This window comes from Cydia pomonella, chromosome 18, assembly GCF_033807575.1.
Source record: "Cydia pomonella isolate Wapato2018A chromosome 18, ilCydPomo1, whole genome shotgun sequence".
NCBI lineage: Eukaryota > Metazoa > Arthropoda > Insecta > Lepidoptera > Tortricidae > Cydia > Cydia pomonella.
The window spans coordinates 4,700,757-4,726,591 of NC_084720.1; the positions used below are offsets into that span (position 1 = coordinate 4,700,757).

The 25,835-nt window shown below is 41.7% G+C and overlaps 2 protein-coding genes across 3 annotated transcripts; one reads left to right on the forward strand and one right to left on the reverse strand.

Annotated features, from left to right (window-relative positions):
- The first annotated feature begins 48 nt into the window (after positions 1 to 48).
- LOC133527968 (peptide-N(4)-(N-acetyl-beta-glucosaminyl)asparagine amidase) lies at positions 49 to 15,197 on the forward strand. Of its 2 annotated transcripts, none has more exons than XM_061865187.1 (11): positions 49 to 400; positions 533 to 715; positions 1,325 to 1,490; positions 2,137 to 2,315; positions 3,210 to 3,392; positions 4,800 to 4,970; positions 6,734 to 6,885; positions 7,903 to 8,050; positions 9,751 to 9,871; positions 11,995 to 12,156; positions 15,019 to 15,197. In XM_061865187.1, the coding sequence occupies exons 1-11, from the start codon at positions 188 to 190 to the stop codon at positions 15,180 to 15,182; spliced, it is 1,842 nt and encodes a 613-aa protein (XP_061721171.1). In that variant the 5' UTR covers positions 49 to 187; the 3' UTR covers positions 15,183 to 15,197. The 2 variants fall into 2 exon arrangements, with proteins under 2 accessions (XP_061721171.1, XP_061721172.1); XM_061865188.1 differs by having other exon boundaries at positions 15,031 to 15,197.
- A 5,140-nt stretch (positions 15,198 to 20,337) lies between these two features.
- Positions 20,338 to 25,773, reverse strand: LOC133527835 (uncharacterized). Its single transcript, XM_061865023.1, has 2 exons — positions 25,122 to 25,773; positions 20,338 to 21,698 (listed from the first exon to the last, which is right to left on the reverse strand). The coding sequence occupies exons 1-2, from the start codon at positions 25,127 to 25,129 to the stop codon at positions 20,855 to 20,857; spliced, it is 852 nt and encodes a 283-aa protein (XP_061721007.1). The 5' UTR covers positions 25,130 to 25,773; the 3' UTR covers positions 20,338 to 20,854.
- Between the last annotated feature and the right edge of the window lie 62 nt (positions 25,774 to 25,835).

Consider the following 25,835-nt stretch of genomic DNA (forward strand, 5'->3'; position numbering starts at 1 on the left):
TTTAATATAAAATAACTTAGTATTATTTCGGAACGAGTTAACCTTGGGACAATTTGACATTGACAGCGCGATGACAAGTCATAAATTGACAAGTACAGCTGTGAACGACTGCGAAATGAGTTAGTCAACATATTGATAACAAATAAAAAATCCATCCGCAACACTCATAAGACTAAATACAGACAAAATGGAAGATATAGCCCGTCTAGCCTTGGTGGAACAAAGCTTAGGAGGTGTAGACAGCTTCAGTAAAATTCTGTATGAACTTCTTAACGTGATATATCAGATTTTGGAAAATCCTCATGATTACGAGCTAAGGACGTTGAAGAGCGAGATTTTGAAGAAAGTTTTACATTCCGAGGCATTCACTGATTACCTTAAATACGTTGGATTTCGTGCGGTGAGTTATTAAGAGCTTTTAGTCTACAAAAACTTAAATACATTATTTCCACTCTCAACTTCTATTTTCTTTCATTAAGTCTCTTTAGATGCTATAAAACTAGGTAAATTGAACTTGTATTTCATATGCTAGGATGGCAATGAGTATGTGTACCCAAAAGAAGAGACTTTGAGCAAGCTGCGGATAGCACAGGCAGCCATAGAGCGAAAAATTTATTTCTGTTGCGGCTCGCTAAGCCGCGTAAGGTCGCGCCCCATACGCTCCAACCACAGCCTGCAGCCGAAAAAAGTTAAATTTGCGCCATCAAATGTACTGGTAAGTTTTTAAGTGTACCAAATTAATTAAATGCTCTTCCTTAAATTTATGTTCTCTAATCTCTTGTGCATGAGATTAACTTTTGCGGCACTCTCATGCTAAGTCTACAGCATAGCATCAGACCAAGCCAAATGTATTAGTTTTTTGTCAAATATTTCATTTTTGTTACAAGATTTGTCAAGATCACTTTTCTTTCAATAGGCAACTAATGTATACTCATTGAGACAATTCTAACAAACCCAAACACAATTAGGTGTTGTTGATTTATTACAGTTCATATAGCCTACTCATGTGTCCATCATCAGATCAGCTTGATGGTACAGTCACCATCAAATATATTAGAGCAGCCAAGGCGGTCAAAAATATCTAAACAAGCACTCTAACACCTTAACAATAGAGTTGTGTTCAGATATTTGTGAGTACCTTGGCGACTATACCATAATATTTCATTAACACCCAAACTTGCATAATATATGAATGTGAAGTTTTAGCTCAGTTGAATTATGGGAATTGGGTCTAAATTAACTTGTAAGATTTGACTCGTACAACATTGCAAGTAAAATAAACGCTTGTAAAATACTTCAATTAATAATATATTAAAAACCACAGATAACCAAGAACCCATTCCTGCTAAAAATCGAGATGCTGTTCAACAACATGATCCAGTATGAGAGTGAAGAGCTGCACGAGCTAGCGCGAGAACAGATACCGATGGTGACGCTGCAGCTGATGGCCCTGGACCGGGTCCGGGAGCAGCAGAAGAAGATTAAATCTGGTAATGTACTATTTTTAATGGCCACCTTAAGTGAGAACGCTAATCACAAAGAACTTCATACATTAAACCGCCTATTCCTCTCTCTATCACACTCACGTGATTTTATTGCTGTCCCGCCCATGATGCCAGTGATCAATGACACTGTGTGAGCAGGAACAATATAGTAATATGCATACAATAGAGCGATTATTCATAAAAAATTAACTTAGTTGTAAGATTTTTAAGAACACTGGTCTTTTACTCTTTCTAATTTTAAACACTGTTAACGACATGGAAAATGTGATACTAAGATGGTGGCCTCTTTTTTTTCCATAAATGGCTACTCGGTTGCTTAGAAAGTATTTGTAAGGGTTACTATGAGACCTATGCCTTTCTAGCTTTAAGTGATGACCTCTCAGACGAATTTTAAGATTTTTAACAACACTGACATTTTACTCTTTCTAATTTTAATCACTGTAAATGACATAGAAAATGTGATACCAAGATGGTGCTCTTTATCATCTGTCACCATGGCTGTCACATTCTAACAAGTGTATAACTGCGAAAGTTACACATGAGGCGACAGGCGACAAATACGCGACCTTGCTATCCATACTGTTTCTAAAACCCAGAATACGGTTTCTAAAACCCAGAAAACGGTTTCCAGGTGAAACAAAAGAGTACGACCTCTCGTTCGACGTGGCCTTGCTGTTAGAGCTGCTTGGTTGGTTCAAGTACAAGTACTTCTCATGGGTGGACAAGCCAGCATGCGGGTCTTGCGCCGGACAGACTAACTTCGTGCGCGCGCAATCCATGCGCGTGGGCAATGAGACCTGCAATGTCGAGGTACTAATAGTAACACTATTAACAAGTGTGAATAGTCTTGAAACAGACCCTTTTGTACCAAGAGACTATTGATTGTTAGGACTGGTTCAATTACAAGTATTTCTCGTGTGTGGACAAGCCTGCCTGTGGGTCTTGCGCCTGACAGACTAACTTCGTGCGCGCGCAGTCCATGCGCGTGGGCAATGAGACCTGCAATGTCGAGGTACTATGATTAATTTATTAGGTTTTTTTGGCTATTTGCGAAGTATATGGTACATATTACCATATGAGACAGAGATGGAAAATGAAACAATGCCAACTCTCAAGGGACAACTCTTAGCCAGTATTTCTCATGGGTGGACAAAACACCCATGAGTAAATACTATAGCTACTAATAAATACTATAAAAAAACACATGAGTCAGGAACGAATATCTGTGCTCATAACGCAAATACCCTTACCAGGATTTGAACCCAAACCATCAACTTCATAGGCAGGGTAACTACTAGGGTTTGCACGACGGATCTGAATTGTATGGGAAAATCCGTGGATCCATTTCGGATCCGGATTTCAAATCCTAGCCAAGACCCACTAGGCCATGTTGGCAACTCCAACAGTAATATAATCATTCATCATGCATTCGTTCTAACGCTTCGCCCGTTCTCGACGGTCGGACAATCTGTCGCCAAGTTAAGTACATTTCTGTGCTTCTGTGCTGTTCATTATTAAATATAATGTGACCCTCAAGACGGCTTTCTGTTCTTCGCCCATCTACTGAACCAGCCACTAGATCTCCGCTGAACAGGCCGGATAGGTTGTCGAGAAATGGGCTAATTTATTTTTATAATTGCTTTGAGAGACAGACCAGTAAAAGCTAATCGTAGATGGCGCTCTAAATGGCACTCTTTGCTCCAGATCTACTCCTGCCCATCCTGTCCCACGGAGACGCAGTTCCCCCGCCACAACGATCCCCGCACTTTGCTCCGCACTAGAAAAGGCCGGTGTGGCGAGTGGGCCAACTGTTTCACGCTGCTGTGTCGAGCTTTGTCATATGAGACGAGATACGTGTATGACACCACCGACCATGTTTGGTGCGAGGTAAGAGACAAATTATTCTGTTAACCCTCCTAAAATAACCATACCTTAGACTGTGTCCAGTATTTACTGAACTCAAGAAAATGTAGGTGTGGCGAGTGGGCCCATTGTTTCGCTCTTATGTGTCGAGCTTTGTCATATGAGACGAGATACGTCTATGACACCACCAAACATGTTTAGCGCGAGGTAGGACACAAATTATTCTATAAACCCTCCTAAAATAACCATACCTTCGACTGTGTCCAGTATTTACTGAACACAAGAAAAGGCCGTTGTGGCGAGTGGGCTAACTTTTTTGCGCTGCTGTGTCGAGCTTTGTCTCATAAGACGCGATATGGTGTATGACACCACGGACCATGTATGGTGCGAGGTAAGAGATAAATTTATTCTAATAAGCCTCCTAAAATAACCATACCTTAGACTGTGTCCAGTATTTACTGGAGACAAGATAAGGCACACCGGCCCAGCGCCTACAGCTTTATAAGGCGCTGTATACAGTGGTAGTGCAGGCCCTGCCCATAGAACAGTTTGTGTGAACAGTGTGTATTATGGGCAGGGCTACCAGCTTCTCCCTCTGGACCGCATCCAATGGAGAGTGACTCGAATTGTCGACTGCCAGCGTATTTCGGATCGGCTTGACTCCTTGGCGCTGCGTAGAGATGTGGCCTCGCTCTGCATTTTCTATCGCATGTATAACGGGGAGTGCTCCGAGGTATTGTTCGGATTAATCCCTGCCGCTTCTTTTCGCCATCGCCCTACGTGACTATATTTCCATCCTCGCCACTTAGATAGTTGGCAGTCCTCAACTGTATGTTTCTCCAGAAACTTCCTGCCTCGCACAGCTAAACTGTGGAATGAACTGTCACCTGCGGTATTTCCGGACCGATACGAACCTTCAAACCATCAATAAAAGAGCGTACTCCCATCTTAAACTCCGGCAACGCACTTAGAACCCCTCCGGTGTTGCGGTTGTCCATGGGCGGCGGCAATCGCTAACCATCAGGTGACCCGTCTGCTCGTTTGCCTCCTATAACTCATTGGTACGAATACGAATATGGTTTGAACCCGCATCCTCCGGAGCGAAAGTCGCACGCTTACCAACGGTCTTCTACTAAATTATTGATTACTTATTTATTTTGTAGGGAATTGGAACCTTGTCTTTTTTTGTCCCCAAAATATTTAACGGAGTATAGCTTTTTGTATGGGTTGATTTTTAGTTTTTTAATTTTTCTGAAGTAAAATACAATCTACAGCTATAAAGACATGCAATAGCACTCGACTTTTTTACTTATTTGATAAAAGCCACCAATACAAGTGTCAAGCGTCACACAGTGGTCAGAAATAAGACAACAAACAAATTTTGACCCAGATATTAATAACTTCAAATGCAGAAATTAAACTCCGTTTCAGATTTTCGACGTTGAATCAAACCAATGGCTCCACGTGGACCCGTGCGAGGGCAAACTCAATACACCTCTCATGTACTGTCACGGATGGGGCAAAAAGTTGTCATACGTCATAGCCGTGTCACGGGACGACCTGCAGGATGTGACTTGGCGGTATACTATGGATCATAAGGAGGTGAGCACAACTACGAGTGGAGTGAGGTTTAGTTTAGAGTAAACTCAACACATCTCTCATGTACTGTCATGGTTGGGGAAAAAAGTTGTCATAAGTCATAGCCGTGTCACGGGACGACCTGCAGGGTGTGACTTGGCGGTATACTATGGATCCTAAGGAAGTGAGCACAACTACGAGTGGAGTGAGGTTTAATTTAGGGTAAACTCAACACACCTCTCATGTACTGTCATGGATGGGGCAAAAAGTTGTCATACGTCATAGCCGTGTCACGGGACGACCTGCAGGATGTGACTTGGCTGTATACTATGGATCATAAAGAGGTGAGCACAACTACGAGTGGAGTGAGACTTAGTTTAGGGTAAACTCAACACGTCTCTCATGTACTGTCACGGATGGGGCAAAAAGTTGTCATACGTCATAACCGTGTCACGGAACGATCCATAGAATGTGACGTGGTGGTGCACTATCATCATAAGTATGGCTTAGTAGTGGATTAAAACATAATACGAATGTACGTTTAGAGGTTTTGGGATAGATTTCATAATATATAATATATAAATAAATATAAATATTGGGAACAATCTTACACAAATCGACCTAGTCCCAAACTAAGCAAAGCTTGTACTATGTGTACTAGGCGACGATATAGATAGATACATACTTATATACATAGAAAACACCCATGACTCAGGAACGAATATCTATGTTCATCACACAAATAAATGCTCTTACCGGAATTCGAACCCAGGACCATCGGCTTCATAGGCAGGGTCACTACTCATTCGGCCAGACCGGTCTTCAAATTAAGGCCGCTTAATATACGATAAGTTGTTTTTTATACAATACATTAATCCAATAATATGAAAACGAAAATAATTGTACATTTGTAAACTGGATTTTCTAGATTTATTAGCGCCCGCCCCGGCTCCGGACGGGTTTGATTAATTTAACAGCCGTTTAAAATAAATTTTACATAATTTTCAATCGTGGCTGAATGCCGAATAGGTCTGTGCTTTCGATGCCTCACCTGCCAAGAAATTACAAAATGGCGGACGAATGTTTGATATGTCACCGTATTTAAGCATTGTTTCTCTTAAAATTTAGTTTTTTCTTCGCAAGTGGGAATTCTAGCTTTTTTTTATTATGTCACTTATTCATACAAACCAAGTAGCATAAATGAGTTTTACTTTTAACATACTCGTTTATAATTTAATATTTTTGTTTATGTTTAAAATTATTTAATTTGATTAATTTAACAGCCGTTTAAAATATTTTTACATAATATTCAATCGTGGCTGAATGCCGAATAGGTCTGTGCCTTCGATGCCTCACCTGCCAAGAAATTACAAAATGGCGGACGAATGTTTGATATGTCACCGTATTTAAGCATTGTTTCTCTTAAAATTTAGTTTTTTCTTCGCAAGTGTGACACAATGTTTTTCTTGTGTAACTCCGGGGGTAAGAATATTGCAAACTCGGGTCCTTAATTCCCTCGTATCCAGAATTTTACTTACCCCCCTCGTTGCACAATGTACTATAACACCTTATCATAGCTACTGTGAAAGATAGAACAAATAACTATCTAAACATTACAATATCAGAGAGTAATAAACTTTACATTATAAAGATTAAACCTCGCAAATGAGACAAACTTAGAGAGTCAAAGATGTCATCGGTCAGTGAGAGAGAGAAAAGGATATCAGCCAAGCACGTCTTAAACCTAGCAATGTGAGGGTCAAAAATTACACAATGATTTGTTCCAGGTGCTCACTCGTCGGAACCTGTGCAGCGAGAGAGAGTTACTGTCAACGATTCTGTCCCTCCGCGAGCACCGGCAGAGACAAGTCTCGTCGGCGCGGCGCAGCTGCCTCGCGCGCCGCACGCTGCAGGAGCTCGTGCAGCTCATGGTAGAGAGGTAAGCATGATGTCGTCGTCGTCGTCGCCTATATCGTCGTCGTATAGCATTTTATAACAGCTAATGTGGGGGGACCATATAGCTGGAACACTATACTCTGTGGTTTTCTTCATTTCCGTTAATTTCGGGATATGGCTAAGTATATTTAAGGAAACTGAATGGTATAGTTCTTTCTTTTTCTCAAACTTGCATTGAAATGTTGACATGACTTCAAATTAGGTCTGGAAATACTACATATCCGGTGCGATGAGTAAAGATGATATGTAAAGTCATTTCATACAGCCTTACACACCTAGGCCTGTAAGGCAACCTTCTTTTGCTTTGAAACGTCTAATTGTGACACGTCTTGCGTCTTGGAATTCAACCATAAAAAACCTATAAGCAAAATTCCGTCATTATGCTTTTCTTTCTTTTTTTTTTGTCTTTTGACTGTTTTTTTTTTCTTTTTTGTGTTTGTTAAATATTATTTCAGAGTTTCAAAGGGGAACAAAAATTTCATTCATCTAAACCGTGCGTCGTAGCGTAAAAATAATTTCATTTTTGTTCCCCTTCAATACTCCATGCACTGAATAACCTATTAATATACATGAAGACATGAAACAATCATCATCGTCATCCTATTTTTTTAATTATTATTTCATTGCAAGTTTGAGAAAAGCACTATACAAATCTCGGCGAGAAACGGGGTTGCCGGCCGCGTATCCCTATTCGACCTCGCTACGCTCGGCCGTCTATATCTACTTGGCCTGCAACCCTTCGTTTCCCGTCCTCTATAGTAATGTACTAATTCAAAAAAGCAATCCAAGGTGTTTTTTTTATTTCTAGAACGTTTGATGTCACAGTTGTTATACATGGTCATATTTGACCAACTGTCCCATATTTTTTTTATTGCACCTCATTTATTAAATGTCAAATAAGATAATTACAAGTCAAATATATCCAATACATTGTTAGTGCTTTATTTCTTGCCTGGAGAAATCATTTATTTTGAAGCAGTCAACATCCCTGTTGTTCCAGGAAGCCAAGTGAATATGAATCACACGGGCGAATATCTGGTGAGCGAGCGTGGCGAACACAGCGCGGGGAGGCGGGGAAGCACACGTTCAAACTGACTAGCAAGGGCACGTACGAGATCCAGTACTACTCCGCGCTCGACAAATACGAGGTGAGTAGCTGTGCCTGCGGCTCCGCCCGCGTTGGAATTGTTTCAGAAAACCGAGCGCGTATGAATCACACGGGCGAATATCTGGCGAGCTAGTGTGGCGAACACAGCGCGGGGAGGTGAACAGCATATGTTCAAACTCACAAGCAAGGGCACATACAAAATCCAGTACTACTCCGCGCTCGACAAATACGAGGTGATTATGATTACACTGATTTTAACTTTTATGATATTACACATGATAACTAATTAAAACGGAACTTCATCGCGCGTAAATAAATAAATAAATATTATAGGACATTACTACACAAATTGACAAAGTCCCACAGTAAGCTCAATAAGGCTTGTGTTGTGGGTACTTAGACAACGATATATATAATTTATAAATGATTAAATACGTAGAAAACACCCATGACTCAGGAACAAAATATTCATGCTCATCACACAAATAAATGCCCTTACCAGGATTTGAACCCGGGACCATCAGCTTCATAGGCAGGGTTACTACCCACTAGGCCAGACCGGTCGTCAAAACAATAACAAAGTTGTAATTATGTTATAGCATACAAATTTAATGGCAGAACCACAGGGGACTCAGACTATCACCCTGGAATATTCCTCGCTCAATCCTTATAAAATCCTGCGGACCAGGACGGTCATCCCCGCCTTCTGGTTGACGAAGGACTGTGGTCCACTGCCTCATACATGCGCTTAGGAAGGCTCTTAAAGCTGTATCAACTTTATACAGCTCTAAGACCCTCCCCAGCCATGAGTGAGGCACCGAATCATAGGCCTTCTTGTAGTCAATCCAAGAGGCTGAGAGGGTCCCCTTGTTTCACCGGATTTGTTGGCAAATGGTCATGTCTATGAGGATATTATTATTATTGGAGTTGGTGGACCTTTGAGTGTCACGTCGACCAGGTGACAGCCCTTTAAAGTTGCCCGTTGAATCCAGGAAATTCCAGATTCTTTGGGCCGTAATGTTCTGTACCTCATAGGGTAGCAATACGTGCCGCCCTATAATGTCCAGCAGTGCATCTGGGGCCGCCCCCGGTGTCGAGGAGAAGGCACCTGCCTGTTGCTGTTAAACAAGCCGTGCGTTGCAGGCTGTTTAGAGTTTCTATTGCCATCTTTTGGCTGGTTTTATTACACCAGACTGCGGAGGCGTAGGTAATAATTGGCCTCACTACTGCTGTGTATAACCACATAGCAATTTTGGGTTTTATGCCCCATCTTGCTCCAGCCATTCGACAGCATGACCACATGGCCATTTTCGCTTTTTGTATAATATTTCTCAAGTGAGGGTTCCAATTTAACTTTTGATCTATACCTATGTATGTTCTGATCATATCTTGCGAGCTAAATTAGATTCACTTCCGATAGTTCAGACTGAGCTGAAACTTCACATGATACATATGTACTCGTACCGTCAAGCTGATCAGGGTGCCTAGTCAAGATTCCAATCGTTTACGCTCCGAAGCGCAGGAAAACGCTAATGTCTCTATCGCATTAATATGGAAGAGTGATAGAGAGAGGTTAGGTACCGTTTCGTTCGATACGGCATCTTGATTAGGCACCCTGATGATGGACATAGGTGGTGGCCAATAGGTACTCTGTTTTGAAAGAAATAAGAAAAATACAGTCAGCGATAACAGCTTGTATCAAATATGAAATTTTTGCCAAAAACCTTATTTTTATTTCAGGTGCTGTTGGACGGGAAACTGATTCAGCAGATCGACTCCTGGGAGGCCGGCGTTTACGAAGTCCAAGATGTGTTCAGAAAGGTCGAACATGATTGGCACATGGTCTACCTGGCCAGAGAAGGTATATGAAAACAGCACATAATCATTAACATTAACAGGGGTTGAGAAACTGCAGCATTCGGGCATTCTCGGCTCCGTTCGGCTCAGCATTGCTTCGAGCAATTAATAGGGTTGCCTCAACTTGACGTCCCTTTGCGTGCACAACCATAGATAATAAGGTTGTTTCCAATTTTTTGAAACGCTTGTAATACGTTCTATATTAACCAAACGTTGCTCTAAAATTTAACTTTTACCCTAAAAACGGCTTCAAATATGTTAAATTAATAATAGTTATTTGTGTCCCAAGGGAGGAAAGTAGGAAATTGCGTGCCGCGTGTAAAATTGTTACCCGAGCCGAAGGCGAGGGCGCCAAACACGCGGGATGTAATGTCCTACGTTTTCTCCCGTGGTGCGCATACTATTTTTCTGCTCGACGGAGGCGGAAAGCGGAAACTTCGTTTAGCGCAGCGGGAGCAAAGTTGACGCTTTCCGCCCGGAGGGAAGAAAAAATATTTAAAATTTAATATTTACAAAAATATGCTCATTAGAGGTCCACTAAAGGTAGTTTAACATGTTCTTATAATCCATAAGAATTTATTGGGATACAATTCTGCCCTAAGATTTGTAGATGGAAACAACCCTATTACTTGAATTTTGACAACCCTAAATAGCCGATAGGAATAGTGCCATAAATTAGAAAGGGACAGCGCGATTCTTCCTTGAATCGCTGTCAAACTTCGGTTTTTGTTGGAAGTTTCTTTTCTATACGACAGTACTATTACTTATTCTGTGTTATTAATCGAATACTTTTGGCTACTAATTTTGAATCGCAATCGCAATCTTACGGTAGGAATGTACGACTTAGTGCCACTTGCACCATCCCACTAACCCGGAGTTAACCGGTTAAACCTGGAGTTACCATGGTTACCAGAACAAGTTGACACTGGGTTAGCGTTTTAACCGGTTAATCCCGGGTTAGTGGGATAGTGCAAGTAGACTGTTGTTTCTAACTTCTATTACTTTAGTGCCAAAGGACTCGTAAAGATATTTTTATGGTTGTAAAAATAGCATTCATTGAGTCATTGACACATAAATAAATCTAGGTAGTTCAGAACTGAGATCTAATTATTAGCTGGATATAACATATACTCATCTGGTTCTCTAAATCATTGCCAATAATTATATGACAGAATGTCATGTCGCAGCCAATTATTCGCATGATTCCATTTTGCCGAATGATCAAGTGGCAAGTTAACACAATAATTAGATCGATTTCCCGAACTAACTGTTAGCAACTGTATGTTTGGCTAACAACACCAAAACCACACTGTTTAAATCGCAACGTTTTATGTAGTACATTACTTCGTAAGTCTAATACAAAATATGTTTATTTTTGTAATTTAACATCATACCAAAAAAGTAGGTACTGGCGCGCGCTGTTTGGTCGCAGTTGACCTAATATGCTCCTCCTCGCTTCGCTCGTCGTCACGCCTAAACGATGCCCTTTTAATTATTTGGCGAATGAAACGTATTCCAAATCTTGTATGCCATAATAATAATCTACCTACTTCTTCTACCAAGTAAAACATTACCATAATAAAAAAAGTGCCGAATGTTGGTTGCCAAAGTAAATCATCTGCGAAAGATTGGTTGACAAGTGAGATTCGGATAGTAAATCTTCGGCGAAAAGGCAGAACACCTACTCGTCTATTGCTGGATCTAAGAGGTTCGACATTTTATTTAATCTACGGCTGCTAACAAATTCTAAGTCGAACCGTTCTATAGGTAGTACAGGTTTATCCAAGCACGCCAGGCCAAGGTAACTGTGTTGATAAGCGGAGCCGGCGGGCCGAAGGCCCAATGGTGACGCATCGAGGCAAGCAAAGGTCGAAAGCCGAGCTCCGCGTCTGGCCGAAGGCCCGGAGCATCTCATTGGATCGCCCAAGCACGTGAGGCCGAAGGCCTAGCTGCGGGTGTGCAGTGCTCGCACGCGGACCATTTCTTGCTAGCAAACGTCAAACTGCAAGTATGAGCGAACCTATGCTTCAAAAATGGGAAGAAAGAAGCTGATCGGTGTGATCGCTTCTCCTTAATATATGTTTTTTTATCGTAATTCGCATTTTGACTGGTTTTTTTATTCGGCAGAAGGCGCAAGTTCAGGCCGTGTGAGTTGGCGGCTCGAGGCAGGCGAGGGACTTACTTGTACTTCGTTAGAAGCTATAGTGCCGCGTACAGAATACGAGGACGGACAAGTCACAATATCACTGCGATTTGACGACGCGCCGCCTCAAACTGCACCCAAAAACGGTAAATAATATGGCTCTTTGCGCTATAGACCTTACAAATCTTAACAATTGCATCCGGTTTGTCTTTGGACTCCGACAATACGACCATATCTCCGCTTATCGCAAAAAACTTAACTGGCTCCCTATTCGTGAACGTCGATCCTTGCGTATTTTCTGCACTTTGTTTTCAATTTTATTTGATCCTTCAGCCCCTGATTACCTTCGTTCCAAATTCAAATTTGTTACTCCGCGCCCCGGCACCGATCTCCGAACCTCTCGTAGCCTTCAACTTATTGTCCCTCGACATCGTACAGGTTTCATGTCGAATTCCTTCAACATTCAGGCAATCCGGCTGTGGAATGATCTTCCTCTCTCTATGAGACAAGCCCAGAACAAATTCTCCTTCAAGCGCATGTTGCGCAAGCATCTGTTTGACAAGGTTCAAAGGTCGTCCTCATGATGTTTCACAATGGGTATACATGTATGTATGTATATTTATGTATCATATTATTTATGTACGTATAATTTTATATAATTTTGTGATATTTTTTTTTCATTTTACTCTGTATTCTGACCATGCACCAATTAGGATCTTTCGGTTTGGCTCATGATTGACTGGTAGAGAATGCCTTCTGGCATTAAGTCCGCCATTTGTACTCTTCATGTATTGTGCAATAAAGTTTAAATAAATAAATAAATCTCCATTTCTTTGCTATTTTGATAAATAAACTTTGACACAGTAAGTTCAACTGAGGCAATTAATGGGTGTATCTCAGTGTCAGGTGAGTTCAGGTCTCAAACTTTCCCGGTTTATATTATACAATAGTTTATATTTACTAAGCGTTATGCTTTTATATCATTATGCCTATTCACTGTTATGCACATCTATCAGCATAATCTATTTTGGCAATTCATGTTAGGCGTATTAAGGGGTACCCTATTATTGCTGTGCGGCTCACACAATGTCATTGACCGCCGCCATCATGAGCGGGACAACAATATATTTAAGCGCGTGCGATAGAATTATAGCACAATCGAAATAAGACCAACCTCGAAGTCTCTGGAACAGTCCTGAAATTTGGTATGTATATAAAGTAAAGGCCCCTTTTTCATGCCCACACCATTTGATATTTGGGAACCTCGACGAATCGCAGCCATCATGGAAAATGTGTACCATCCTTGAAAAATTTGCGTTTTACTCTAAATCTACATTCTCTATGAAAATATGTTGTAAGACAACATTAAAGTTTATTAAATTGTACACGAAATAGTCCTAGATAGATATCTTTGCGAAAAAATAAAAATCCTTGCTGAACCCAGATTTAGCGCTTATTATACCCTTTCCTATACTCTTATCAAAGGGGAAACAAACCTCGAAAAAAAAAATATTTTTGTCCTTTGTATTAACTTCTTACTAGACATTAAATTTAGCAAATTAAAATACTTTGAGTTCTCAAAATACTTGGTTTCTAATTTAAGGGTTCTCCATATAAGATAATGCTAGAGTACATACATACAAGAAGCGCTGGTGGCCTAGCGGTAACAGCGTGCGACTTGCAATCCGGAGTTCGCATGTTCAAACCCTGGTTCGTTCGTACCAATGAGTTTTTAGGAACTTATGTATGAAATATCATTTGATATTTACCAGTCGCTTTTCGGCGAAAGAAAACATCGTGAGGAAACCGGACTAATCCCAATAAGGCCAAGTTTACTCTCTGGGTTGAAAGGTCAGATGGCAGTCGCTTTCGTAAAATCTTGGGAATAGTTGTCAAGCGGACTCCAGGCTCACTAGTCAGTAGGTGATTTAGTACAACTTTTGATTTCTGAGCCATATATGTATGAGATGGCTTCGTTTCAGGGACATAGTGTTGTAAACCTTTTTGGTGTGAAATTTCATAAACTACATAGAAAAAAACAAAGTCGCATACTTTTTCTTATGCCGTCTGATCCTAGTAGTCCCCGAAGCTCAAATTTTAAGACACGAAAACAGGGATATCATATATGGTGTCTCTTTTTGTAATCACATTATTTAGCCCTAAACATTTTTCCTCCAATAATTTTAGTAACTTTGTATTGCATAGCACTCGTGTACCAATTATGGATCTATTGACAAGGGCGTAGCCAGCCAGTGAAATAGTGGGGGGGGAGGCAATTTGATATCGCCGGAGGCCTGTGGGGGGGTGGGGGGACGCACCGCAGAAAGTGAGAGTCAGAATGGCGGATGTACCTAAATAAAATTAAATGAAAACCATACCATATTTGTGTACCTAATTTGTACTATTTAGTACCTCCTTTAAAAAAATTGTACCTCACGGTACTTAAAGTTATCACCAAAAAACAGTACACCCGCCATCCTGACAGTCAGATTGGCGGGTGTACTTTATTACGCTATGTTCCCGTGGGCTTTTATAGAATTTATCATTCTATAAAAGCCAAATTTTTGTACCTTTTTTGTACCTTCATATTCAATTATCAATCAATTTTATTTATTTATTTATAGACAACAATGGTCCACACAATACAAATTATATTAACATAGGATTAAAATAGACATTATAATATGAGCCATTTTATTTGTGGTTTCCAAGTTTTACCCATTTTATATTTTGCTTGCTATTATATATCTAATGTTGCCTTACGCCATATTTTCATAGAGAACGTAGATATAGAATGAAACGCAAATTTCTCCAGGATGGTTCACATTTTCCATTACGACTGCGATTCCTCGAGGTCCCCAAATGTCAAATGGTGTGGGCATGAAAAAGGGGCTTTAATTTATATACATACCAAATTCCCGTTCCAGAGATTTCGAGGTTGGTCCTATTCCGATTGTGCTATGAGGAACAGGCGGGTCAATGTACCGTTTGTGTTTAGCGTACTTTAGTGTTGTTAACAGATCGGCTGATATATTCGTGCCGCTGGTCGTCGTGCGCGGTGTCGGCGGCGCTGGCGGGCGGCGGCGGCGCGGGCTGGCAGCGCGCGCAGCTCGCGCGCCAGGCCGCCGCCGCCGCCGCGCCGGCGCTCACTCTGCGCGCCGTGCTGCAGTAGCCCCTGTAAGTAGAGGCTGTGTTCACTGTCGACAGAGCGGCCGCCGTACTCGTGCCGCCGGTCGTCGTGCCCGGTGTCGGCGGCGGCGCGGGCTGGCAGCGCGCGCAGCTCGCGCGCCAGGCCGCCGCCGCCGCCGCGCCGGCGCTCACTCTGCGCGCCGTGCTGCAGTAGCCCCTGTAAGTAGAGGCTGTGTTCACTGTCGACAGAGCGGCCGCCGTACTCGTGCCGCCGGTCGTCGTGCCCGGTGTCGGCGGCGGCGCGGGCTGGCAGCGCGCGCAGCTCGCGCGCCAGGCCGCCGCCGCCGCCGCGCCGGCGCTCACTCTGCGCGCCGTGCTGCAGTAGCCCCTGTAAGTAGAGGCTGTGTTCACTGTCGACAGAGCGGCCGCCGTACTCGTGCCGCCGGTCGTCGTGCCCGGTGTCGGCGGCGGCGCGGGCTGGCAGCGCGCGCAGCTCGCGCGCCAGGCCGCCGCCGCCGCCGCGCCGGCGCTCACTCTGCGCGCCGTGCTGCAGTAGCCCCTGTAAGTAGAGGCTGTGTTCACTGTCGACAGAGCGGCCGCCGTACTCGTGCCGCCGGTCGTCGTGCCCGGTGTCGGCGGCGGCGCGGGCTGGCAGCGCGCGCAGCTCGCGCGCCAGGCCGCCGCCGCCGCCGCGCCGGCGCTCACTCTGCGCGCCGTGCTGCAGTAGCCCCTGTAAGTAGAGGCTGTGTTCACTGTCGACAGAGCGGCCGCCGTACTCGTGCCGCCGGTCGTCGTGCCCGGTGTCGGCGGCGGCGCGGGCTGGCAGCGCGCGCAGCTCGCGCGCCAGGCCGCCGCCGCCGCCGCGCCGGCGCTCACTCTGCGCGCCGTGCTGCAGTAGCCCCTGTAAGTAGAGGCTGTGTTCACTGTCGACAGAGCGGCCGCCGTACTCGTGCCGCCGGTCGTCGTGCCCGGTGTCGGCGGCGGCGCGGGCTGGCAGCGCGCGCAGCTCGCGCGCCAGGCCGCCGCCGCCGCCGCGCCGGCGCTCACTCTGCGCGCCGTGCTGCAGTAGCCCCTGTAAGTAGAGGCTGTGTTCACTGTCGACAGAGCGGCCGCCGTACTCGTGCCGCCGGTCGTCGTGCCCGGTGTCGGCGGCGGCGCGGGCTGGCAGCGCGCGCAGCTCGCGCGCCAGGCCGCCGCCGCCGCCGCGCCGGCGCTCACTCTGCGCGCCGTGCTGCAGTAGCCCCTGTAAGTAGAGGCTGTGTTCACTGTCGACAGAGCGGCCGCCGTACTCGTGCCGCCGGTCGTCGTGCCCGGTGTCGGCGGCGGCGCGGGCTGGCAGCGCGCGCAGCTCGCGCGCCAGGCCGCCGCCGCCGCCGCCGCGCCGGCGCTCACTCTGCGCGCCGTGCTGCAGTAGCCCCTGTAAGTAGAGGCTGTGTTCACTGTCGACAGAGCGGCCGACGTACTCGTGCCGCCGGTCGTCGTGCCCGGTGTCGGCGGCGGCGCGGGCTGGCAGCGCGCGCAGCTCGCGCGCCAGGCCGCCGCCGCCGCCGCGCCGGCGCTCACTCTGCGCGCCGTGCTGCAGTAGCCCCTGTAAGTAGAGGCTGTGTTCACTGTCGACAGAGCGGCCGACGTACTCGTGCCGCCGGTCGTCGTGCCCGGTGTCGGCGGCGGCGCGGGCTGGCAGCGCGCGCAGCTCGCGCGCCAGGCCGCCGCCGCCGCCGCGCCGGCGCTCACTCTGCGCGCCGTGCTGCAGTAGCCCCTGTAAGTAGAGGCTGTGTTCACTGTCGACAGAGCGGCTAACTGACTCGTGCCGCTGGTAGAGAGAGAGACAGACAACACTGTCGCTGCAACAGTCTTCTATCAAGATGCTGTGGCCAATGATGGTGATGATGATAAGCATCATTTAGTGCTAGCTAATATTCATTTTTATTCTTACGTCTGGATCAGTAATTTTTGACAGCTCTTGTATGTTTACATTAATTTAAATACCTAAAACTACAGAGTATAGACAGGCTGTGTGCACAGTGTTGGGCGCACCTGACGGGCGTAAAGTAGGTAAGCAAAGCATACATCCATCCAATGAATGAATTGGTAATTCAATGACTTATTTTTTTTTTTACATAACTGTGCCTAGACTACCCCACCCTTTCTAATTAATACAGTGAGAAAGGGGTAGTCTATCGCGCGCGCCGCTTCTGTGCTAGCCTACCGTCACTGCTAGGTGCCCCATTAGTTAGCTAATGTAACGTTCCTTAGTAGCTCATAAGTACAAACAGCAACACTTAAATGTCTATCGGTGGACCTTATGCCTTTTGTAATAAGGTCCCCCGATGAACAGTTAACAGTGCGGGCAATGGTACTTTCCGTTCGCTTCAAGTTAGCCGTTACCTCCCTAGCTCGCTTACCTGGGCTATAACCGCGAAGTTAATTAAAGTTCAATAGGGAGTATTACTGCAATGTCCTGCCGCCAGAGTGCAGCACTATTACCTATCGTAAACCATACAGTAACTTATAAGAACCGTGCGCGTTGGAGGGTCTGCCATCTTGTGGCCTGAATCGGAACCATAAATATGCACATATACACGTCACGTATTTTCTTGTGCATAGTAGGTTCTGCCATCTTGGGGGCTACATCGGAACAAAAAGCATCACATTTACGCCTCGCGCCAAAAATCTGACGGCTCCTGTGCTGCCTCCTACAGTTCATGCACGCTCCCTATAAATACTGTATCTTAAACTGTTTTTTGACAAGTTTTCACAGATATTAAAATAGGACATTGATGCATCAAGGCGGTTTGTTTACAAAGGGCCTACCGGGAAACGCTAAAATCGAAATTTAGATATTTGCGTCTTTATCGCTTGAATATGCAAGTGATAGAAAATTTCGATTTTCTTGTTTCGTGGTAGACCCTCAGATTTTGATGGATTGTGGTAGTGGCGCCCTCTACGCTGATTTTCGCCTAATATTCCCTATTGCGGGAATTTTTCTCTGTCACTCTAATTACGTGTTAGTAAGAGTAAATAATAAATAAATATTATAGGACATGGTTACACAAATTGACTAAGTCCCACAGTAAGCTCAATAAGGCTTATGTTGAGGGTACTTAGACAATAGACAACGATACCTATATATAATATATAAATATTTATAAATACTTGAATACATAGAAAACTCCCATGACTCAGGAACAAATATCCATGCTTATCACACGAATAAATGCCCTTACCAGGATTTGAACCCGGGACCATCGGCTTCATAGGCAGGGTCACTACCCACTAGGCCAGATCGGTTGTCGAATAGAAGTAGAATTATAGTAAAAGAGAAAGATCCCCACAATTTGCGAATTTCTGTATTCGCGGTAGGCCCCCTGTACTCACCCCCCTCTGACGCATTATTCACTATAGTATGAATTTTCTGAAATGAGTTTTACGCCTAAGACCCTAACTTGTTAAACAATTTAAACAAAAGCCTGTTTCTTTTATGCAGAGCGGTCCAGCTCCCGTGTTAGGCACGCAGCAAAGCAACAATATTGTTTTTTTTTTTATACCACGACGGTGGCAAGCAAGCATACGGCCCGCCTGATGGTAAGCAGTCACCGTAGCCTATGGACGCCTGCAACTCCAGAGGTATTACATGCGCGTTGCCGACTGACTGAAAGCAACTGTCGGCCCGATTCGAAGAATGATTAAGACACGTTTAAGATCTTGGAAAAATCTTTAAAAGATCGATAACTAAACGACATGTCAAAATTGACGTTTATTTCGATTCCGCTGTGATCCCTACCCCTATCTACGACATTTCTAACGTCAAAGTGACATTGGTTGCCCGAATCGAGCTGCTTGTGTTTATTATATGACATACAAACGATATCTAAATGAGAACTCATCTAAACCAGAACTTATCGTTATCGTAACTCATTCCTCGAATCGGGCCATAAATCCCTTTTTTAATTGAAATTGAATATACGTGGGATTACATACAATACAATACAAATATAATATTGCACACCTCAATACAGACTCAATACATATTAACATTACAATGTTTCAGATTACTGACATTCCCGTGCCTCGTCTGTCATCGAGTAAAACTTAAAACTGTTACCTCGATATATTATGAAGCGACCATTGCTATTGCCTAAATTGCCTTCCATTTAATATTAAAAACATAAGCACATAAAATAGTTTTACTACTCGTTAACTTTGAGTTACTTCACCTAAGTTTAATTGTATACCTACCTACTATTTAGGGTTCCGTACCAAAAAGGTACAAAAGGAAAAGGTTCTTGGTCTGTGTCTGTCTTTATACACTACTATGGTCCTTAAAGGTAACAGGACTGCTTGGCGAGATAGAATAATGTGAATAATATTTCACGTTTTCTCCATAGTAAATGTATGGAAAAAGTTTTCTTTGATTTGTGGCTTTTTTGTACATCACCCCACTAAGTTGACCCCTAGGAAACTATTGATACTGGATAGGAATGTAATCGATTGGTATAATAAATAGCATGTGAAAAATAAGTTTTCATTAGCATACAAATTGTATGGGAAAAGTTTTCCTTGATTTGCGGCTTTTGTAGCCGGAATTTTATTTTTGGTCCCATACAAGCTTTCGTTCCTCGATATGAATGGGATCGATCGATTGGCAAAAAAAAAATTATCAGAAATTTTTAATTTTCTCGCACCCTATATGTTTTTTCCAAAACCTGTAAACGCCAATCTTCATTAATTTGAAATCGAGGGGAGGTCTTCTAAGACCGTTCAACGGAATCTGGTAGCTGCCCTCACTGACCCAAAAAGAAAATCTACCCTGTATACTAACGTTACAACATAGTGGGGACGCGGACTGACAAGTTAAAATTCGACTAGCTACAGTTGTTTATATTATACTATTATAGGACATTATTATAAATATAAATATTATAGGACATTATTACACAAATTGACCAAGTCCCACAGTAAGCTCAATAAGGCTTGTATTGAGGGTACTTAGACAACGATATATATAATATATAAATATGTATAAATACTTAAATACATAGAAAACATCCATGACTCAGGAACAAAAATGCTCATCACACGAATAAATGCCCTTACCAGGATTTGAACCCGGGACCATCAGCTTCGTAGGTAGGGTCACTACCCACTAGGCCAAACAGGTCGTCAAAATTTATTACACAAACTGACTAAGTCCCACAGTGAGCTCAGATATTGTAATTTTAATTAAGTTTTATACATGATTGAATTTTAATTAAAATATTTTAATGTAATTTAGATATAAGTTGTATGCGTTATATGGATTCCTTATTGTCCGAAATAAATTAATTTTATTTTTTTATTTTAAATGAGGTTAGAAAAAATCATACATGTAATTGTGTCGTTTCATATAAAAAGACCTTATGGCGATTAATTGGTACTCACTTGACTTAGACAAGGATTGAGATCACCCCTGCACGGTTCCTTTTATACGGAATTACACAATTTATGGATTTTCAAGTCTATCTCGTCCTCTGATCTTATTCTCATAGAATTAGGATATGAAATTACCTAGCTATAATGGAATAATCTGATAATGAAATAGTAAGATTAATGATAGTAATGATTATATTGATTACAAGAGCATCTTATATGAAATTGTCATCATTAAAACATAAGAATGAATAAAAGGAAAGAACAGTAATAGTTAAAGACGTTATTTTAAAATTAAATTATTTTCTACTGTTTTTGCCCACTTGCTGGCTCCTTTTTCTTCATTTGATAAGCTCCATCTACTACATCATCAGGAGTCAGCTGCAGAATAGCTAAAGCCAACTCCGTTATTTTATTATCGATAGCGAACTCCAGAAGGTCCTCCAGGTTTTCCGGCGTTGCTGTGCGGGCCAGCTTAGAAATGCACGCGGACTTGAGATTGTCAATCAGGTAGTATCTAGCGATGAGCAGCAGTTGACGCAGCCCATCATCAGGCAGGGTGCCCAAGTAGATATACTGCTTCAGATGCTTAAGAGTCTGCAGCGTTACTCCCTCTACTTGTATATTTCCTTCAGCGGTCTCCTTCCACTCGTGGCCGAGCATTGTCTTGAACACTTCGCTGTGACTAGCGAGGTGAACTCTGTGCACAGCCACACGGCCTTCGGCTGTGCTGAGATGAAAGTCAGTAAAGTCGTCATCTTCATAAATATTCGGAGCGTTGAAACATTTCTCGTCAATCAGAGTAATATTGATTCGGAAAGCGACCAAGTAATTATCAACCTGAGTCATAGTCGGCTTTACCCCCATATCTTGCCAATCAACCCAATGCTCAGTGCATACCCATTGTTGGATGCACCCTAGGTCCTCACTTTTAACATCTACTTTTACAGTGATGTCCTTTGCTGAAGCATGTTTTTTTATGGACAAAAATGTACTCAGGGTATCAGTACTTGATACGAATTTAAATCGTACCTCCGCTAAGTCATCGATATTGAAGACCTCGCTTAACTTTTCAGTAGACGTTGCATATTTGAATATTATAGAAAAGCCGAGTTTCAAGTTTTTGCCTCGGTGCTGTTTTTTCGCCACACTGAAAAATGGAAAAAAAACAAAGCCACTAAGTAATAGTATGTGTTATGGGTGTCAGAGAAAATCGTCAGAAGTGTTTTTATCCTTTAGCTCACAAACATAAAACTTTCTATGTGTTAAACCGTCACCACTGTGTGTAGACTGTCAGAAACCTGATGACTTGTCTCACGTATTATTGGACTGCGTCCGGAATCCGGACTTGAGAAAAAGATTTTTTGGTAGTTTGGGCTCCATGCACAATGGACAAATCAATTGTTGGTTGGCAGAGCCTTTATCAGACATAGCAAACAGCTATACCACTTTATTGATATCTCCCTTGCGTAGGGAACTATGAAAGCACCCATGAGGCTGACATGTTCACCTAGACTGTCCAAAGCCTCAATAAAAATCAGATTTAAAAAAATAAAACATTACCTAGGCTAATGCAATCTTATTTCATTTGAAAATAAATTCAACTGTATAACAATTATTAATCTTAATATACAACTATAATATAATATTATTATATTATAGTTATTATATAATACGTGTATTATATAATACGTGCATACTATCTCACTGGTTCATTCTAAAAAGAGACTTTAGTTATTGCAATATTCAAAAATTTATAAACTGTATTAAAGAACTAAGCTTTATTGATGTATACAAATCAAATGAGCCCAACGAGGCCTTTAATTGTTTTAGCAACCAGTTTGAACTATTTTATAACTTGTGCTTCCCATTTATTAGACTGAAGGTATCAGCATTAAATAGGCCAAAGTGGGTGACCAAGGGTATAAGAAAGTGTTGTAAAAGAAAAAGGGCTATGTTATGGAGATGTAGAATGGCGCCGAATCATAGTAACAAAAGTGATCTGAAAGTGTACTCTCAACGACTTAAAAAAATTATATTATCAACACAAAAAATACAAAACGATTTTTATATAAAAAATGCGTCAAATAAATCGAAGGCCACTTGGAACATCATACAGTCAGCAAAAAATAATCGCGTAAGAGATAATATCTCAGAAATAATTATTGACAATGTATCCATTAAAGAACCTATCCAAATTGCCCAAAAATTTAATGACTACTTCACCGATATCTGCGAACTAGACCAATCAAATAAGACATACAGTAATTCCATTAATAATTATAATAATTCGAATGCTAATTTAAGTAATCCTAGGACAACTATGACATATAACTCATCCAATTCTATGTTTATGAAACCGTCTACTCCTGATGATATCCGAATAATAATAAACTCTTTAAAAAACTCAAATAGTACCGGTTATGACGGCATCAGCACAATAATAATAAAACAAGTTGCGAATATAATTTCATCGCCAATAAGCCACATAGTAAATCTGTGTATAGAACATGGCAGGTTTCCCGATAAACTTAAGGTATTCTGCGACCACTATATAAAAAGGGCGAAAAATCGTCGATTACTAATTACAGACCAATAGCTCTATTACCGGTTTTTTCAAAAGTGATCGAAAAATTTATATATAATAATCTCAACAACTATTTTGAGAACAATAATTTATTTTCACAGGAACAAAAGGGTTTCCGTAAACAAAAATCAATCAATATGGCAATTTATGACCTACTTAATACTATTATGACTAACATAGATAATAAGGTACCCGTAAGCGCTCTTTATATGGATATGACCAAAGCTTTCGATTTTGTTGATCATAAAATACTATTGACTAAGCTATACAGGTATGGAATCCGGGGAAATGTTTTTAGTTTAATTGAATCCTACTTAACCGGGAGAAAGCAATACACTCAACTGGACCATATATGCGTCAAGACCAAAAATCAAGTAAAGGCCTTATCCGATCTCAGAGAAATAAAAACAGGCGTCCCGCAAGGCAGCGTTTTAGGACCACTCTTATTTCTCATTTATATAAATGATTTCCCATTAGCTATCGAGGAACCCATGATTCTCTTTGCTGATGATAGCTCCGTCATATTCACAGGAGAAGACTTACAGACTTACGAGACAAAAATAAACAATTCCTTAAAATCGCTTATTGAATGGCTGAACAGTAACAACCTTCGCATAAACTTAGAGAAAACCAAAATAATGCACTTTAAGCAAAGAATAGACAAAGTGACGGGTGTAAATGTATCATATAATGGACATACAATTAATGAAACTGACGTTACAAAATTTTTAGGATTAAGCTTAGATAATAAATTAACATGGAAATATCAAATTGACCATATATGTAAGAAACTTAGTACATTTTCATATGCCCTCCATCATCTTAGGAAAGTAGTTAACAAATCTGCTGTCATAACTTCCTATCACGCTTACGTCACCTCAACTTTAAGATACGGGCTAATTTTCTGGAGAAACTCAACAGACAGAGATTTAGTATTTAAAAGCCAAAAAAAATGTATACGATCCGTATGTGGTTTAAACATAACTGACTCATGTAAAGCTTTATTTACTGAATTCAGAATATTAACTCTTCCATCGCTTTATATATATGAAACAGCATTGTATGTGAAAAGCAATATAAGTCAATATACAAAATTTAACAGTGCACGTAAAATTGACAACATAAAAAATAAACTATATAAAACAGCTCTTCTCTCTAAAAGTATATTTGGAATGGAACCCCGAATTTATAATAATTTACCCGAAAGCATACGGAAACTACAGGACATCCATACATTCAAAAAAGAAGTTTTCAAATTCCTAGTAAATAAAGCATATTACTCCATAAAAGAATATCTAGATGATTATGACATAAATAGTAATTATAACATTTATAACCATGACTAATGATATATTTTAATTTTATTGAATTTTGAACTGTATTTTAATTGTATTTGAATTTTGAACTGTATTTTAATTGTATTTTAATTTAATTGTAATGTAATACTCATTTTAATTGTTTTATTTTATAAGCTACAACATTGTGCAATTTTTAATTAGATTTTCGTTTCTTCTGACATTTGTATGCCGACCGGCGAAACATAGTGTTCAAAATGTATACCTAAGACCTATTTATACCTATGTTTTACAAATAAAGCATTCTGATTCTGATTCTGATTCTGATAATATTACATACAGGTTATGTAGTTGTAGGTGCCTGCCTAAATTGGTACTGTCGTCATCAGATATATCGGAGCGGATACGCAGCTCCAATATCTCTAATGACGACTGTACAATGTAAACGAGCTTACGAGCATAAACGACTCTTTGTTTCATTATTAGATTAAGTTTCTCAGAAATCCTCTTCTGCGCAGTTAATATTACAGCGTCACGACCACGACAGGTACCTATTTACAAGTAACTGCCATCAAAAGGATTATTAATATAATATGAAGAAAATTTAATAACGTTTTGAATAGGTAACTAAGTAAAAAAAACTTGAAATCTGTTTCTATCACAAAACTTTTAATTATAGTTAGGTACTTACATATTCATGATGGAATAGTGTTTTGTTTACTCCTCTTACACGATAACTTGTGGCGGAGGTTTTTATTTACTAATGTTATTTATACTTTTTTTAATAATCTGCTGTTCTCGAATAATGACGTCGGGCCGTCGGGCTCAAAGTGAGTTTACACGAACACAAACTGAAAACGAATGAAATGAACAATGAAAGATGATGAAAAAATTCGGGACTTCCCCTGTCAAGACATTGACATAATGCTTGAAAACTGTAACAGACGTGCGTACCGGACGCGACCTTGTCCGACCAGGGGGCCTACCGGGAAAATCGAAATTCGCAAATTGCGGAGATCTTTCTCTTTTACTCTCACTTAGACGTAATTAGAGTGACTGAGAAAAATGCCCGCAATTGACGAACTTCGATTTTTTCGGTAGGCCTCCTGCAATGGCCCGGGGACATACCGCAAAAACCGAAATTCGCAAATTGCGAGGATCTTTCTCTGTTACTCCAATGAAGGCGTAATTAAAGTGACAGAGAACAATCCCCGCAAATTGCGAATATTGTATTCCAAAGAGTAAAGTAAGTATAATTGCATTCTTTGGCCCGGATCGCCCCATTCCCCATTCTTCTGTCAAGTGAGTCATCTAGATCAAAGGGCCTACCGCGAACCACGATCGACGTGTTGCCTCCCTGTCACACTTACGTATGAATTTACAAGTGGAACAGAGAGGCAACACG

Coding starts and splice junctions, on each gene's coding strand:
- LOC133527968 (XM_061865187.1), top strand. CDS start 188: ATGGAAGATATAGCCCGTCTAGCCTTGGTGGAACAAAGCTTAGGAGGT. Junction 716..1,324: donor TTGCGCCATCAAATGTACTG/GTAAGTTTTTAA, acceptor TAAAAACCACAG/ATAACCAAGAACCCATTCCT. Junction 9,872..11,994: donor GGTCTACCTGGCCAGAGAAG/GTATATGAAAAC, acceptor TTTATTCGGCAG/AAGGCGCAAGTTCAGGCCGT.